The 18,757-nt window shown below is 38.2% G+C and overlaps 1 protein-coding gene across 4 annotated transcripts in view; it reads left to right on the forward strand.

Annotated features, from left to right (window-relative positions):
* Positions 1-18,342, forward strand: part of btg3 (B-cell translocation gene 3) — a 50,878-nt gene extending 32,536 nt beyond the window's left edge. For all 4 annotated transcript variants that reach the window (XM_028800136.2, XM_028800137.2, XM_028800139.2 and 1 more), the window contains one exon: positions 17,955-18,342. In XM_028800136.2, the coding sequence (XP_028655969.1) occupies positions 17,955-18,161 (207 nt within the window). In that variant the 3' untranslated portion in view covers positions 18,162-18,342. The remainder of the gene's footprint in view (positions 1-17,954) is intronic.
* The last annotated feature ends 415 nt before the right edge of the window (positions 18,343-18,757 follow it).

Below are 18,757 nucleotides of genomic sequence, written 5' to 3' on the forward strand. Positions count from 1 at the left end.
ACTGCTGCAATAAATTCATCGAAGGTCGCGCACAATCACTGCGCCATCGCGTTCCCATGTTTAATAACATGCTTTAACTCCTATCAGCATGAAAATTATATCAAGTATACATCTCAGTATTTTAATTATCCAGAGAGCTGTAATATTACGAATGTAATGGATTCTGTGTCCTGTCGGAGGAAGACAATACCCGGAAGCACATAGTGATTCACACACACACAGCACATAGAAGATCAAATACAAATCAAAGCATTTAACGTGCTACTTTAGTTACGATGGGATTTGAGAAACTAGTAAATTAAACGATTTAACATGAATTTTATGATCTGCTTTAATGACAAAATAAACTACGTGATTAAAGTGGAAATTTCGAGATAAAAGTTGACATTTCGTGCTTTTTCCCCACTGTGTGCCTATTTTTTTTTTTTTTTTTCTCTGTACCCTAATAAGCTTTCATATGACACTCAGACGGTGGGCTACGACTCGCCTTTTCACGGCGACTTTGATATCTGACAACTTTTTTTATTTCGGGCACTGTGCGACTTTGTGAACTTGAGCTTTCGAGTTTCTCCAACACTCTCTGTCAATCGATCAACTTCCTTTTCTTGTTTATATACCACTGTTTAAACCAACAAATAGTATGTTTTTCCTTGCCTCCACTTGGTATTCGCTGAAATTCTTATATTTTCCCCCATGGTTTTTTCATTGTCTTTTCACAGAAGGCTGAGCTTAAGGGCTATTTACATTGATTTGCATATTCAAAGAGGCGTAATTCTGGGAGGAGTTGGGGCGGGACAGCTGGCGCGTGCACGTGCATTACTTTTCACACTGATCGGGATTTATGTAGTGTAAGTTTGCGTACGTACAGATTCCTGCGTCTGGATTTTTCTGTGCATATGCATATTCACGCTTTTGTGCTTATGCCATGTTATAGTATGAGTTCTACGTACAGCATTATGCATGAGGCCCCAGGTCTGTATAAAGCAGTGTTTCTCAACGGATGGGTTGCATTAACAGTTTACCGCGGGTTACTATCAGTGGTTTCTGAATGGGTTGCCTAAGCCAGTGGGTTGCAGGTTGCTATTGTCGGTTCATGAGTGGTCACCTATACGACTGGCAGTTTTGAGTGATATGAAAACCAACCATAAATGGCCCTCTGAAATTCAGAAAACCTGTGAAATATTAATCATAATAATGAAAGATTTTTTCACTGCAACTGGTTTTGTAAATTTTTGGAACATCATTACCCTATTGTTTTCTTTTGGCACTCAGCCGTATGGACAAATTGTGCCTTTCCTAATCCTGTCCAGTCAGTTGACTTGACCATAGGTAGAATCCAAATAATATGAAAAAGCATCTCAACAATGATCGATAGAATTGAATGCACTGGAGCCAGATTTTACATGTCACAGCAGAAGGTCTGAATACTTTATATTAATGTAATATTTAGGTTCAGCCTCACCACAGCAGCTGGTTTGCTTACTTGACAGGGTGTAGATTGGAGTATTACATGCATAGGTCTGATCACAATCTGATATTTGGTGGTTTCTTACCAAGTAACACTTGTAGTTGGCCAGCCAGTCTGCAGATGTGTGTGTGTGTGTGTGTGTGTGTGTGTAATTATATGGGATTAATTGCCTCTAAAATTTAAAACATGTAATCATAAATACATAAATCATGAGGTAAATATACACTGAATCATACAATTAATGTAGAATCAACACAAAGGAATTTTTAATGTATTGGCGTAGTTTAAACTTAAACAATGATCTAAAACCTGATTTAACATACAGTATTACTGCTTTGAGTCAGGTAGAGTTTGAGTTTGAATGCTCTGCTGAAAGGCAAGTTGAAAAGAAGGAAATAAGAAAACGAACTCAATGTATTAATTCTCAAATTGGTGTGTGTATGTGTATATGTGTGTGTATATATATATATATATATATATATGTATATAATATATATATATGTATATAATATATATATATATGTGTATATATATATATATATATATATATATATATATATATATATATATATATATATATGACACAGATGTGTCAAAGTTAAATTTAAACAATCGAAATGACTATAGACTTTGAATGTACTGCTGAAGACCGATTTAGTTGAAGTAAGCATCTCTTAAATGGGCACACATTAAAACTCCATAAATGCCATCCTCAATTGTTCATCACTATAGACGAGTTTATAATTATACTGTAAACAAGTGTTTTTCAACTGGTATGCAATGAGAGCTACCCATGTGCGGCAATGTAGGGAAGAAGCAGCTGGGAAAATGGCGTCCAAAGTGCTCACTAAGTGCTGTGTCTGCAAATGCCATCCTCCAAAATGCCTTTTTTTTTATTCTTACATCAGTAGATCACATCAACTAGAAATTTTCATGAAGTGCTATGTGTATCATTTGTAGTATTATATCTAATATATATATAATTTACATTTTTATTAATGTATTAATTGCAGATCTGTATATTGCTAATATTTCTGTATTTGCAAGTTTTGAACAATCTGTTCTATCATTACAGATAGCTTTATTTTTACAGAGACCTTTTTTGTGTTAGTCAGTCACCTTCATAACCTTGGTGTACTGTTGTTGTGTAGCACTGCACATGCGAGGGTTGTCTGGGTTCCGCGCGGAATCACTCGAAATAAGTAGCCAAGGATTTTTTTTTCTATTTTTCTCATGTACTTCGATCCTTTTTAAACTTTTTCCAAGTATTCACCTCCAACATCAATGCACTTTTGGGCTCTTCTGACCCGTATTTTTTTTATCATTTTTTTTTTAAAGCAGCGTCTCATGCAAATCATCCCACACGCATTTTATGAAGATGCCTCCTTTCCTACTTTTGATTGGGTAATACTTGATGTCATCGTTACTTTGATTGGTCTTTTTAACTGTCCAGTGAGGAGGGCGTGTCTTTTAAGTAGAGTCTGCAAAGTGTTGGCACTGAGATGTGGCGTCAGCGCCATAGTTGAAGCCCCTAACGTTGCGGTCAGCAAGTCGGCTAACATCCGCCATGTGCCGTCTTTCAGTTGCGAGAAGCAGATCATAGAATGGTTGAAACTGTTGCCCCTAACGTTGCGCCACGGCGTGTGGTTCGTTTATACCTCGTGTCTTCTCATTAAAGTTTTATCTCGCGAATATGTTATTGCAATCCGCAGCGGGAGCGTTTCTATAAACTTAATTTAAACTTACGTTTTACACCGTGCTTTGTTTCCCTTATGAACATGCTTGTATGCTTAAGTCGCTCCGTTCTCAATTGTTTAATTAATTTTTTGCTGTTTGCGGCTCTTCCTCCATTTCCCCCTACTTCGTTCTTTTATCTCGCGAATATGTTATTGCAATCCTTAACGGGAGCGTTTCAATAAAGTGATTGAAAATAGTTTTGCATTTACCTTTTTAGTAAAAGGCGAGCTTTTAAGCCTGAGAAATCACCCCGTAAATGCACACGTTTAATTGCACATGTGTTAATATGTATGGTTACACAGTATTAAAAGACAGTGAACAACGTCAGTTACCTTTGTTCCCGCATTTGATAAAAGGTGAGCTTTTAAGCCTGAGAAATCACCCCGTAAATGCACACGTTTAATTGCACATGTGTTAATATGTATGCTTACACAGTATTAAAAGACAGTCAAAAATTAACGTCATTTACCTTCGTTCCCGCGTGTGACTCGTGCTGTAAATCTCTTCCTTGTTTTTAGTTCACGTGATTACGTAGGAGGCCATTACAGTGTATGGACAAAAAATATGTTCCAGTTATGACCATTATGCTTTGAATTTCGAAATGAAACCTGCCTAACTTTTGTAAGTAAGCTGTAAGGAATGAGCCTGCCAAATTTCAGCCTTTCACCTACACGGGAAGTTGGAGAATTAGTGATGAGTGAGTCAGTGAGTCAGTCAGTCAGTCAGTGAGGGCTTTGCCTTTTATTATTATAGATAATTAAAGGACACGGTGTCGCTACGCTAGCAAGGATCTGGCGCTCGTTCCTGCCTCGCACTGTATGCGTCACTGGGATTGGCATGAAGGATATAATTAAACATGTACTACGAAGATATTTCAGTGTTCCTTAAAGGTTTTGAAGAATCTGCGTTATAAGCTTAAATATGGCTTAACGTCTGTTACCCAATCGCCACACAATCAGCTCTGTATTTGGAGAAAGAAAGGTAAGGACAGGAATTGGGGGTTAGTACGTTTGAAAGAGATAGCACTGCTGCAATAAATTCATCGAAGGTCGCGCACAATCACTGCGCCATCGCGTTCCCATGTTTAATAACATGCTTTAACTCCTATCAGCATGAAAATTATATCAAGTATACATCTCAGTATTTTAATTATCCAGAGAGCTGTAATATTACGAATGTAATGGATTCTGTGTCCTGTCGGAGGAAGACAATACCCGGAAGCACATAGTGATTCACACACACACAGCACATAGAAGATCAAATACAAATCAAAGCATTTAACGTGCTACTTTAGTTACGATGGGATTTGAGAAACTAGTAAATTAAACGATTTAACATGAATTTTATGATCTGCTTTAATGACAAAATAAACTACGTGATTAAAGTGGAAATTTCGAGATAAAAGTTGACATTTCGTGCTTTTTCCCCACTGTGTGCCTATTTTTTTTTTTTTTTTTCTCTGTACCCTAATAAGCTTTCATATGACACTCAGACGGTGGGCTACGACTCGCCTTTTCACGGCGACTTTGATATCTGACAACTTTTTTTATTTCGGGCACTGTGCGACTTTGTGAACTTGAGCTTTCGAGTTTCTCCAACACTCTCTGTCAATCGATCAACTTCCTTTTCTTGTTTATATACCACTGTTTAAACCAACAAATAGTATGTTTTTCCTTGCCTCCACTTGGTATTCGCTGAAATTCTTATATTTTCCCCCATGGTTTTTTCATTGTCTTTTCACAGAAGGCTGAGCTTAAGGGCTATTTACATTGATTTGCATATTCAAAGAGGCGTAATTCTGGGAGGAGTTGGGGCGGGACAGCTGGCGCGTGCACGTGCATTACTTTTCACACTGATCGGGATTTATGTAGTGTAAGTTTGCGTACGTACAGATTCCTGCGTCTGGATTTTTCTGTGCATATGCATATTCACGCTTTTGTGCTTATGCCATGTTATAGTATGAGTTCTACGTACAGCATTATGCATGAGGCCCCAGGTCTGTATAAAGCAGTGTTTCTCAACGGATGGGTTGCATTAACAGTTTACCGCGGGTTACTATCAGTGGTTTCTGAATGGGTTGCCTAAGCCAGTGGGTTGCAGGTTGCTATTGTCGGTTCATGAGTGGTCACCTATACGACTGGCAGTTTTGAGTGATATGAAAACCAACCATAAATGGCCCTCTGAAATTCAGAAAACCTGTGAAATATTAATCATAATAATGAAAGATTTTTTCACTGCAACTGGTTTTGTAAATTTTTGGAACATCATTACCCTATTGTTTTCTTTTGGCACTCAGCCGTATGGACAAATTGTGCCTTTCCTAATCCTGTCCAGTCAGTTGACTTGACCATAGGTAGAATCCAAATAATATGAAAAAGCATCTCAACAATGATCGATAGAATTGAATGCACTGGAGCCAGATTTTACATGTCACAGCAGAAGGTCTGAATACTTTATATTAATGTAATATTTAGGTTCAGCCTCACCACAGCAGCTGGTTTGCTTACTTGACAGGGTGTAGATTGGAGTATTACATGCATAGGTCTGATCACAATCTGATATTTGGTGGTTTCTTACCAAGTAACACTTGTAGTTGGCCAGCCAGTCTGCAGATGTGTGTGTGTGTGTGTGTGTGTGTGTAATTATATGGGATTAATTGCCTCTAAAATTTAAAACATGTAATCATAAATACATAAATCATGAGGTAAATATACACTGAATCATACAATTAATGTAGAATCAACACAAAGGAATTTTTAATGTATTGGCGTAGTTTAAACTTAAACAATGATCTAAAACCTGATTTAACATACAGTATTACTGCTTTGAGTCAGGTAGAGTTTGAGTTTGAATGCTCTGCTGAAAGGCAAGTTGAAAAGAAGGAAATAAGAAAACGAACTCAATGTATTAATTCTCAAATTGGTGTGTGTATGTGTATATGTGTGTGTATATATATATATATATATATATGTATATAATATATATATATATGTGTATATATATATATATATATATATATATATATATGACACAGATGTGTCAAAGTTAAATTTAAACAATCGAAATGACTATAGACTTTGAATGTACTGCTGAAGACCGATTTAGTTGAAGTAAGCATCTCTTAAATGGGCACACATTAAAACTCCATAAATGCCATCCTCAATTGTTCATCACTATAGACGAGTTTATAATTATACTGTAAACAAGTGTTTTTCAACTGGTATGCAATGAGAGCTACCCATGTGCGGCAATGTAGGGAAGAAGCAGCTGGGAAAATGGCGTCCAAAGTGCTCACTAAGTGCTGTGTCTGCAAATGCCATCCTCCAAAATGCCTTTTTTTTTATTCTTACATCAGTAGATCACATCAACTAGAAATTTTCATGAAGTGCTATGTGTATCATTTGTAGTATTATATCTAATATATATATAATTTACATTTTTATTAATGTATTAATTGCAGATTTGTATATTGCTAATATTTCTGTATTTGCAAGTTTTGAACAATCTGTTCTATCATTACAGATAGCTTTATTTTTACAGAGACCTTTTTTGTGTTAGTCAGTCACCTTCATAACCTTGGTGTACTGTTGTTGTGTAGCACTGCACATGCGAGGGTTGTCTGGGTTCCGCGCGGAATCACTCGAAATAAGTAGCCAAGGATTTTTTTTTCTATTTTTCTCATGTACTTCGATCCTTTTTAAACTTTTTCCAAGTATTCACCTCCAACATCAATGCACTTTTGGGCTCTTCTGACCTACGCCGCAAAACACTCGCGAAAGGCTGTCTTTGGGAGGTTGTCCAGTTGTTCTTTGACAGCTGCAATCAGTTCCTCTCGAGTTTCGAAGTTGTGGCCCCGCAGGGGTTCTGTCACCTTCGGGAAGAGCCAAAAGTCACATGGTGCAAGATCAGGCGAGTAGGGTGGCGGGTTCAAAACATTGACACCACTGTCTTCAATGAAATGCTTCGTCGCATTAGCCGTGTGGGCTGGTGCATTGTCATGATGCAAAAAGTGCCTTCGCAAGTTCTTGGACCGGCCTCTAGCCATCGCAGAAAAAATGTCAGGCAGGCACTGAGTGGTGTACCACTCAGAGGTCACAGTTTTCCTCTCCATCAGCGGAATTGACACGACAATGCCATCGATGTTGAAAAAGATGGCAAACATGGTGCGTTCCACCGAGCGGATTAAACCATCAGAAAAGTCGTAAAAAATCATCACTCGAAAGTCACGCACGCACGGAGTCGGGAGCTTTGCTGCTAGCGCCGGCTGCACACTCTCAATTCGTTTGCTTCTCGTGTTCATTCTGAACGAAGAGAGGGAGCAAAACATCTGAACAAAAACATGCAACCACTTGAATAATCCCTCTACACAGCAGAACAGGTTTCGACAGGCTGACACTCGACAAACGATAAAATTCCGCGCGGAACCCAGACAACCCTCGTACAGCCATCATTTTTCTTAAAGCAGGTGTAGCTCTGCCAAAAGGAGGGAAGGGAAGTGAAAATAAGCAATTAACTAATCTTGGGGATGATATGACAGGATGGCATATACCATATATAATAGTATGTGTGTATATATATATATATATATATATATATATATATATATATAATATATATAATATATATGTGTGTGTATGTATTTGTATCTATACTAATAAAAGGCAAAGCCCTCACTCACTCACTCACTCACTCATCACTAATTCTCCAACTTCCCGTGTAGGTGGAAGGCTGAAATTTGGCAGGCTCATTCCTTACAGCTTACTTACAAAAGTTAGGCAGGTTTCATTTCGAAATTCAAAGCGTAACGGTCATAACTGGAACCTCTTTTTTGTCCATATACAGTAATGGACTGCAGCTCGCTGGCCGTGGGAGGCGGGGTTGCGTATTGCGTCATCACGCCTCCCATGTAATCACGTGAACTGACTGTGAAGGAGAAAGGACGGCCTTATATGGCGTTCGTTTATAAAACAGCGGACAGGCTGTGTAAAGGCAACTTCACAAAAAAACAGATCCTTAACAAATTGTTATTGGTATATTTTCCCTCAATTTAAAAAGATTTTCTAGCGCTGACGTCTGAGGTTCGATTCCCGTAAGCGAGTGCAGTAAGTGTGTACGCCTGATGAGCCAAGAATTAGGGAGAAACACGTGTCGCGTACTCTTTGCATTATTTGACAGTAAACTATTTTCAACCATTCTATGATCTGCTTCTCACAACTGAAGGCACCGTGGCTGATGTTAGCTGACTTGCTGGCCAACCATAAGCATTACCTGGTAGGTAACCACCCATACAATCAGATTGTGATTCAGACTACGAATGCAGTGGAAATATATATATATATAATATATATATATATATTACTAACCGAGAATGCTAAACCGGATGATGGACGCAGGCACATCCGGCAATGGGCCGTAGCTGCAAAAAGACGTACTGCGCAGGCGCAAAAAGAGTCCGCGAGGGTCGGCTGAGGAGCCGAGAAAGGCGGATAAAAGAGGGCGAGAGAGGCGGATGAGGGGCCGCGAGAGGCAGACAAGACCACAGAAAAAAGGAGTGAGCACAGGAAAAATTGAGAAATGAGGCGCAAGGAGCACCGAAAAAAGGAAACGGCACATAAAAAAGTATTCAAGCGCAAGCAAAGCACGAAACACATTGCACACGAAACTAGACCCAAAAAAAAAAAAATTAAAAAAAAGACGCTCGCGCACAACAGCAATGCACCCCCCCCCCCCTACAGGCACCGGACGGGACACACACCAAGAGGGGGATTCAACAAGCCCATGGAACACAAAAAAAAGAACACAAAACCACCCCACAGACCCTACAAGCAAGGGACGGGACACACAAAGAGGGGGATTCAACAAGACACAGGAACACAAAAAGAAAGAAGACGCTCGCGCGACAACAATCCTCAACACAACCCCCCCCCCCCCCCCCCACACACACACACACACACACATCCATAAGAAGTGACACCCAAAGCCACATATTCTAAAGTGAACATCAACACCTTCACACTAGACAGCATAGGTGTCAGCATTGGTGGATCTCCTTACAATAAAGCACTATTAACCGTTCAACTGCAGAAAAAGAAACATATTAACAGTGACTGCAATCCTCCTTATTAGTTATCCATATTTCACATGCTGAGAAAGAAACAAGTCATGAATACACGGTCACGGGTACAAAACGAAAAGGAAATGATAACAGGAACAAACACACGAACACGAAAGAAACAACAAAATAGACGGCTATGCAGCATAGGTGGATCTCATTACAATAAGGTACTATTAACCGTTCAACCGCAGAAAAGGCTCCATATTAACAGTGAGTGCAATACTCCTTATTACTTATCCATATTTCTAAAAGAAAAAATGTCTCGACTCCAAAAACGCAAAGCTCAACTAAAGCTTCTAACTAACGATGTACCTAAAAGTAAAAACTTTATGAACTGCATTAGATCCTACAATGGTTCATTTGCTTTTGCATATACCGGAGTAAATATCAGGCCACCAAAAGGCAATGGCCCATACTACTTTCGCATATGTGCACAAATACTGCATCGCATTGGAACAGTGCACCCTGTAACAAATCAACAACGCAAATATGCACAAATCTACATCCTAGATCCACATTACGCAAACTATCAATCAAAGTGCTGCATCGCAACAGGCACGGATTCAAAACGAAACACCTCCCGTCTCAGACATACGTTAACGGCAGGGAAGGCTACAACGGGCTTCTCACACAGCACAAGCAAATCGAATACAGCTACAAAACAACATGTCCCAAATACTACACATGCAACAACGCGCATCTCAAACAGCACAAGCAAAACATACACCAGGAAAATTCATTCGGATTAATGAATGTCATTTGCAATCATTGTCATTCAGTTCACTTCCCTGAAGAAACAACTGGCAATACAAGTTATACATTTACACGTTGTTGTCAAAAGGGTCAAATTAGACTGCCTTCTTTACATTCATATACTGAATATCTACAGAGGCTTATAACTGACGATGTATCTGAAAGTGAAATCTTTATCAACTACATTAGATTCTACAAATCGGTATCCACTATGAACATTAACGGTGGCACTGCACGTGACATCCGTCTTGAAAAAATGTTGTTTATTGATGAATGTTCAATGGCATGAAGTCACTTACTCAAGACCATTCATAAACTTCTACAAACGTTTATGAATAATAATATTCGATTTGAAGGAAAGGTACTTTTATGAGGAGAAGATTTTAGACAGTGATTAGCTATTCTTCCAGATGCCATGCACTCAGCTATTGTTCAGTGCACCTTAAAATATGCAGACAATTGGCATTGCTTTCAAAAGATACAGTTAGTAAAAAAGATACGATGTCCAGAACCAGATCATAACAATTGCTTATTACAACTGAGAGATGGTACACTCACCAATACAGCTGGACTTCAGCCACATATTATTACAATTCCTCAAGCCTTTATCTGCGACGACTTAGTTACAGAGACATTTGGAACAGCAATCTCATTAGACCAAATGCCCCTTTTAACACAACGCACTATATTATGTCCAAAAAATATTAATATGGAAAACATTAATACCCAAGTCATTCCATTACTTCCTGGAGAGACACAACTCTTTCTAAGCTCTGACAAACTTGACTCTGATCACAACAATAACCATCTTAAATGACCTTACAAGTTCTGAGCTGGAATTACCTTTTACACTTAAACGGCGTGTACAAAGAAATTTTCAAATAAACCTTTACACTGTGCCACACACTTTATTGTTTGCTTTCTATTTGCATCATCTACACCGTCACACTATTCTATATCTCATTCATACATCACGCTCTTTGTGATTCCCGACACCAGGGGTTGGCGAGCGAAGCGAGCAGGGGGCGGAGCCCCCTAGTATATATATAATATATATATATATATAATATATATTTACATAACCTCTGTAACACACTACTTCTCCGCTGCGAAGCGCGGGTATTTTGATAGTATGTATATACGTGTGTGTGTTATAGTTGTTTTTCAATGCCCATACTGTGCGCACTCTCAATGTAAACAGCCCTTGTTGTTAAATGTGAAAAGTACTCCATACCTCTGGACTAAATTTTTCTCCTTTTATAGTAGCATGGAAACACCTAAAATCTCAACATTGATGAGAAGCTGGCTTAGGTAGTAAACAGTCTTATGACAAGTCTGCCATGTTTCTGTTTTCTACAGTTTGTGCACTTTGAAGTGATTCTTTTGATATGAGGTAGCTTGAAGGATCCAGTATTTTTGACTCAAATGTCCAAGCATATACTTGTGTCCTCAATGTTCAGTTTCCTTGTGAATATGCTATAAAAGAAGTGAAGCAACATGAGAGTTGTTGTGGAGAACTACAAGGTGTTTAGCTTCCTCCTGCATAGCAACTTTGTTCTAGTTTCCAAAAACTGGATCCAGTTCAAAGATTTGACTTTTTTAAGCTCTCTTTAATATTTTCTGAATATGCCTTCAGTTAACCAAGGCATATAAGGTCAGCTTTAGCCAAATTTCCAAAAAAGTGGGCTTGACTTCGTTGTTGTTTTATACTGTTATGTAGTTTTGAATTTTATTCAAATTGACTGATTATTAAATTGGAATGTTTTTTGCCTTTTCACTTCTTTAAATCCGAGAAACAATGTCACTGTTTCTCTTGACTATTTGCAATTTTTATTTTCCTTTTTTTGCCCAGAATGGGCCCATTTCTAATGAAATTTTAAAGTTTGAGGTTTTTTTTGTTTTTTCTTACTCTATCTGCAGCACACAACATATCCTGCTCAAAGACAATGTGCTTGTAATGAATGCTTTGAATATTGCATTCAAAAATCACCCATACTGGATTTTATTATCTACCAGCCATATTGATGTCTGATTCTATCTCAGGCACATACAATTTATAGACACCTTTTTGGGCCTAGAGATGGCAAAATTCTATCAAAAATCAGAAACAGATTCTATTGTGTTCTGAAAGGTGTTGTCATGAAAATCTTGGGGGCTTAGGAAGAACAGGGTTCTTAGGCTTAAATTTTAATCAGTTTGAAGACCCCACTTAGCTGTATTGAGGGAATCAAAGAAAAACATACATGTCAAGGTTAGGGGCAGTGAGACTTGAATAGCCTATGCGTAAGAATTGGAGCAGAGCAGGTGATAGGTGTATAAACAGGTACAGAATGACAGAGGCAGCATTTGAGATTAGGAACAATATATACATTATTTAAACCTGCTTATCCAGAGCAGGATTGCCGGAAACCTGGAGCCTACCCCAGCAGGTTTGGATGCAAGGCAGGAAAAATCCCTGGTGTGCAATATGTATGATAAGGTCGATGTAAAGAACAAAAAGAATATGATATCTCAACTATCTATTTTGAAAATGAGAGAAAAATTGAAATAAGGGGGACAAATATTTTAAAACATAATTCTGTTGCGAGATTTTTTTTTTTCCACAATAACAGGTATTTTGAGCTATGAATATAAACTAAAAAAGATAGAATAAATACAAAAACACATTAGATTTAGTTTAGTAGGGACATTGCCAATGCAGGAAATTTTCAAGGTTTGTTAAATGACTTTTTTAAAGCAAAAGTGATTGGTCAGCAACAATATGCTGATCTTGTATGATGACCTAGTCCATCTCTCGATCAGTACCATTTTATTTTCAGAAAGGGTTTCTCTTGTACAAAGAGGCAGATAAATTATTGTCGATAAAAACCAGGCACTTGAGAAATAAAGTGAAACGTTACTCATGATTTTTCTGTCCATACAGTAAAGGTTTTGTTGACCAGCACATTCTGATTTCAGGCATTTGAATTGCATCTTGATATACAACAAGCACAAAGAAAGGTGGTACAGTAAATCTTTCTATTTCACACGCTTTAGGCACCTGTATTCAGAGTGATCTGTCACCACAAATGCTGCGTGAACCCCCACCCTCTGTCAGCAGTCGTCATTCACTGGATAAATATATTTTGGTGGCTCTTGGTGGATTCATTTCTGTTTGAGTTAAACGTAACAAGGGTTTAAGACGAACAGCAAGAGTATTCATTCAAAAAAGAAAACTAAAAATATTTTTAGCAAATTATTTTATTTCAGTGAGTCTTTCTGGCTACTTTAATAGTTTTAGTGTTTCATTTTGGTTTTGTTTTATTTTTTCAGTTTATGAATTTTTTTAATAGTTTGTTTTGATTGTAGTTTTCTTTAACTATAATAACCTTGGTCTGACTTAATTTGAGGTCACTTCAATGCTAATCCCAACATGCATTGGCTGTCTGCAACATTTCACCTAATGCTCCCAATGAAACATCTTTATTTTTTTGCAGCGTGTCTCTGGAGCCATATGTTCACAGCTACTTAACGTTTGTTTTGGAGTTCCACTGGTATATTGGTCCAAATAATAAAACTTGTGTGAACAACATTGCAGGCCAGAGCATGGTCAAATACTGTTGTTATAGGATTTAGGATTACCCGTAAACACTGGAACTTCTGTGTGACTTCATCTGCTGTTCTAACATTTCAGTGATTGTGTTCTGTCCCAATGAAAAAACAGTTTAATTTTTTTTTATTAACCCCCTATTTCCTTGAGTCTGTGCACTAGCACACATGCAAGACACTAACTGGATTTGTTCTATCTCAAGCTCTTGAAGCCTTTAAGTTGTTGCAAGCAGTTGACTGTCTTGTTCAAGGAAGCTACTGTTAAAGCTGATGCACCATGATGTTGAGGCTTTCTTTGGCATTGAGCTTGTGTTCCTTTACAGATGCTTGAGAGACTCTGTCATCTGAGCTGTCCTCCTCTTGTATTTTTAAATTTGCCAGACTGCTTTGTAAACTGATCATTTACTGCACCCATAGACATTCCCTATACTTTGTCATTCTTCTAATTCTCACTTATTTGCCAAAACCAAAATAATGGTTTCCAAAAAAAGTTGTTTAAGATTTTTATTCTAACCGCAAGCCATTTGTGTTTTCTTCTACTTGCCTTTTCTTCATTCAATCAAGATGATATTCACTCACTTAGCAATTTTTATGGCCAATTCTGATTTCCAGCGAAGCACTCTTTATATAAAACACTTCATGAAGACCAAAGTTTGCTTTTGTTCAGTATTCCATTATTTGAAAAGTTTGATAGAGCAGTGAGTTCCACAAGAGCTAGGATAGGTATATAGAGACTACTGCACTGGCATTAGACCAGTGTCAATATATTCAATCCACTTGGTCACCTATTATTGTCTCCAGTCCTCTCAGCTGATCACAATGGCCACAATCTGTAACACTGAGCTATGGTTTCCACAAAATGAGATGCACATACTGGAGTTGGCTTTTGGCAAGTGACCTTTCACTGCAAAATTAAAAATAGAAGAAACTGAGTCCTGAAAAATTTGCATCAATAAAAAAAAAAAAAGAGTGCTTTTATATAGTAATTTCAGGATCCAACTCCTTATATTGTTGCTGTTCTGAGTGACACTACTATTTTTGGAAGCCCTGTACTGCACACACACACACAAAACAGTAAGACTATGAAACCCTCCAGGATGTTGTAAATATAGTTGCTTTACTTAAGGTGTCCACTGTGTGTCACACTTTGACTTGCAAATTAAATAGTGGAGTTCACATTCCCTTACTAACTAAATGGTAAATATATTAAGGAACATAATTGAATAGCATTTAGCGTCTCTTCACCAGTAATTGATCTCAACCCCTTTTTGTTTTTATTGAATGCTGCTTATTGTAATTATAATCAATCGTAGGTTGCTGTGGTCAAATTTACTGTCTTATCCTCCTTCCAGTTCTAAGGGAAATTGTAACTCATTTCTGTGAAAGAAACCAGGTCCAGTCTGATGATGATCTGTATGAATATTATCATACATTTCATTCAGTCATAATACTTTTCATTTTGTGGTAAATGCATGATTAGCATTGCAGGTCATCCGGGCATGACCCCTGTCTGCAGACATGCATGTTGGAGAGCAGGATTTCAAGCAGTCCAACCAAATCTGGTATAGCTACATTAATTTAACATTGTTTTAAGATCAATGGGAAAAGAGGAGTTGAAATTAGGGAGTGTTGAGTCATTTGAGGAAGTGACATTTATTACAATCCATATTATTAACCGAGAATGGTAAACCGGATGGCATGGACCCAGGTACACAGCGATGGATGCAGGAGATGTACTACGCAGGTGCCGACCGCGCGCGTCTCATAAACCGCCAGCGAAGTGTGATCCACCGCGTACGAAGGAGTCACCGCTCAAAAACGAAAGAGCTCTTGACGTGAATGAGAAATGAAGCAACAACGCGCCCATAGCTAACAACTACCGACACGGACACACAAAAAAGAGGATTCTGCGCTGCAGCCCAGATTCAAACAAAAGAGGCTACGGAGGCCCCACAGGTCCACAAAGATGGTACGGAAGGCGCGGGAAAGTACGAAAGGCAAAGACGCCTACACAGCATAGTGAAACCCGACATAGTACGGAAGGCGCAGGCGTCACTGCCATATTGTGAGTGGCACTACTGCGGAGTGAAGGTGCAGGCGTCACCGCCATATTGTGAGTGGCACTACTGCGGAGTGAAGTTAGGAATAATGTGCTGCTTGGGATTGTACAAACCAGCTCGACTAACGGAGCTACAAACACGAGCCCGCATGGATAAAGAAAATAAACGTGGGCGCCTACTACGCGCATCTGAAACTGCGGAAGCAAAACTGTCTCGGCTCCAGAACCAAACAGCTCGACTAACAGAGCTACAAAAACGCGCATCTGAAACTGCGGAAGCAAAGCAGGCACGGGGGGGTTGGCAAGCGAAGCGAGCAGGGGGCAAAGCCCCCTAGTGGAGATACTAATAGAGTTAGTACCAAAGAGAAGCAGAGCAGCAGGGTGTTTATATGCCATTGATTTACTTGAGGGTAGATCATATAAAGGTGATACATTATTCTCTTCTCCTGCTAAATGAATCTTTAGCTGGAGAGGTCTGTTAATTTTTGACATTCAAGATGAACAACTTAATAGTTGTGTTCCTTTCCTAGAGTATATGTAAACACCGGGAAGTTCAGTTTCTATACTACAACTTGCCTGAAGACGGGGCTTGAGCTACCTTGAAAGCTTGTATATTGTATTCTGTTCAGTTAGCCAATAAAAGGTGTCATTTTACTTGACTTATTGCATCACTGACAATAATTCTAATGTATGGTCACTGTGTGAGGTATTTGCAAGCACATTGATACACCATAAAAGATGCTTGGGTTGTTGTGATTACTGTTAATTTAGATGCAGAGCTTAACTTTCATATTCATCCTTTTAATTTTCTAAAACCAGTACAGGCTCACTGAAAACACCAGGAACAATCCTGGTTGCCTTGGACAGTTCCTTTTCCTAGCTATGAATGGTGAAAATTCAACCTCTGGGGTATTTGCTTGATCTTGTCCTGTACACCAAATTTGCATAATACGTCAACGTATTGTCTGAAAATCCACAGGAATGTAAACCGTAAAAGAGAGAAGACCTTTCAGTCGATGTAATTTATTGTCCCTGTGTCATTCAGATACCTTTTAAGAGATATCAAAGGTTCCATGTGAATTACATGACTCCAAATCTAGTTCAAAATCCCACAGCTCAGTGGTGCTTCCTGGCTTCCACCTTAAATGTACTTCCTCTTACATTTTTCCATCACAGTCCCCCAGAATATGACTCCTTTTATTTATTGGGCAGGAGTCCTGTCCAGTAATAATTGGCTACATGGAGTTTCATGTCATGTGAGTATTGAAGATTGTAGTCTGAGAGAAGTAAGCAATTATGAACAATAGGTGAGTGAAAACATTATCCGGTGGAAATGTTTGCATTGTATCTGCATATCCAAGGTGCTTCAACAGACAGAAAGGTGTATTTAGTGGTTCAGTTTCACAATCTGCTGATGAAACACCCAGAAATGGGGTGTTCTGGCTTCATGACCAATGAATGAGGGGGATGCAGGGTCCTCGGTTCAAAAGGTTGCTCTTATTAGAGCGTGCTCCCCAGCAGTTCACAAAAGGATTTCCCAGAAATGATTTATTCAACAATATTTTAGCACAAATATAGGCGTTTGGAGTTTTATGAGTATGACTGGATAGCTGACATGTGGATTATCCGACAGGAGTACAGAATTTTTTCATATTTTTATATTGTTTGCTGTTTGTTCAGCATTGATCCAGATAAAATTTTGTTACCTCTGTCCTCCATGAAAACACGATTAAAAAATTTTCCCGTCATCTCTATAAACAACATGGGTTTAAGTAAGTAACAGATTTGTTTTAGCTTTGCCTCTCCAACTCTACTGAGAGAACAGGCAAGCATATGAAGGTGGCAGAAATTTTTAACATGTTTATATGCTGCTTATATTCATGTTTGGTTGCACTAACACTTAATCTTTTTAAAATCTGTCTGTCCGCACTAGAATCTCTCTGTCTGTCCGCACCCCATTTTTGCTTAGTCTTTTTAATAGCTACATTTTTTAAAGCAATTTGCTCACACTCTGGGTCTGAAGCAAATAATTCACTTGATAGTTTGTATATCTTGGGGTACCTTTTTAACTTTCACTTCATCCATTAACACATGTTAAATCAGTTTGCAGGGGTTGCCTGCTTAAAGCTTTTGCTGTCTGTTATTCTAAGGTATTCTGAAAAAGTGACATTATCTGTTTGGATCATTTTAATGTGAAAAAGTAATGAATACATTTTTTTATTTTATTTTTATAGATACCCACTGTCTCATATCGACCCATACAAATAGGCCAGCAGTATCCCCAGAAGAAGTCCCCTGTGTACAAGAATTTCAGTGTTCCTCTGTTTGATTATACTTCCCAGCCACACGGTAGGAATATGAAGCTTGTTCAGCAGATGCAATGGATCCCAGCAGCAGGAATGGGGCAGTGGATGTGCGCTCAGAGTATATGCCACACATAAGTGAAGGTTGCCAGATTAGCTGCTTGTAGACATGAAGTTGAAGTGAAATTTTCCTGGACCAATTATTTCATTAAACATTTTTATAATTTTTACAGGTGATTTTATTCTAAACTCCTTGCACTTTAAACTGTAAATTGTTATGTATATTAAATAGCTATTAGAAGTATACTATAGTAAAAAAGGAACTTTGTATTTTTAAAATTAGAATTTCTATTTATGCAATTGGTTGATATTTATAGAATTGTAATATACCTGATCAGAAGACATATTTATATACTCTATTGTGATATTTTAGGGTTTGTGACTTTAAATTATGACAGTTTAAATTCATGTTGCATTTAAATAAAATTTGCTTAGTCATTCATGCAGTTTCTGTGTTGCCTTTTCTTTTAATAACCACATTTTGTGTGGCTTTTAAAAAAATCTTCTTAAATGTGAATGGCATTATCTTGCTTGCTGTCTGAATTCAGATAAGAGGATAGAAGTGATTAGTGTGAGAGGAGGAAAAAATGTTAGAATAGTGGGACTTCAAAGCATATGTAGAATTGATGAAGAATACTTCAGAAAAGAATAAACTGCTAACTAAATGAATCAAC

The sequence above is a fragment of the Erpetoichthys calabaricus genome, chromosome 4, assembly GCF_900747795.2.
Source record: "Erpetoichthys calabaricus chromosome 4, fErpCal1.3, whole genome shotgun sequence".
Taxonomy (NCBI): domain Eukaryota; kingdom Metazoa; phylum Chordata; class Cladistia; order Polypteriformes; family Polypteridae; genus Erpetoichthys; species Erpetoichthys calabaricus.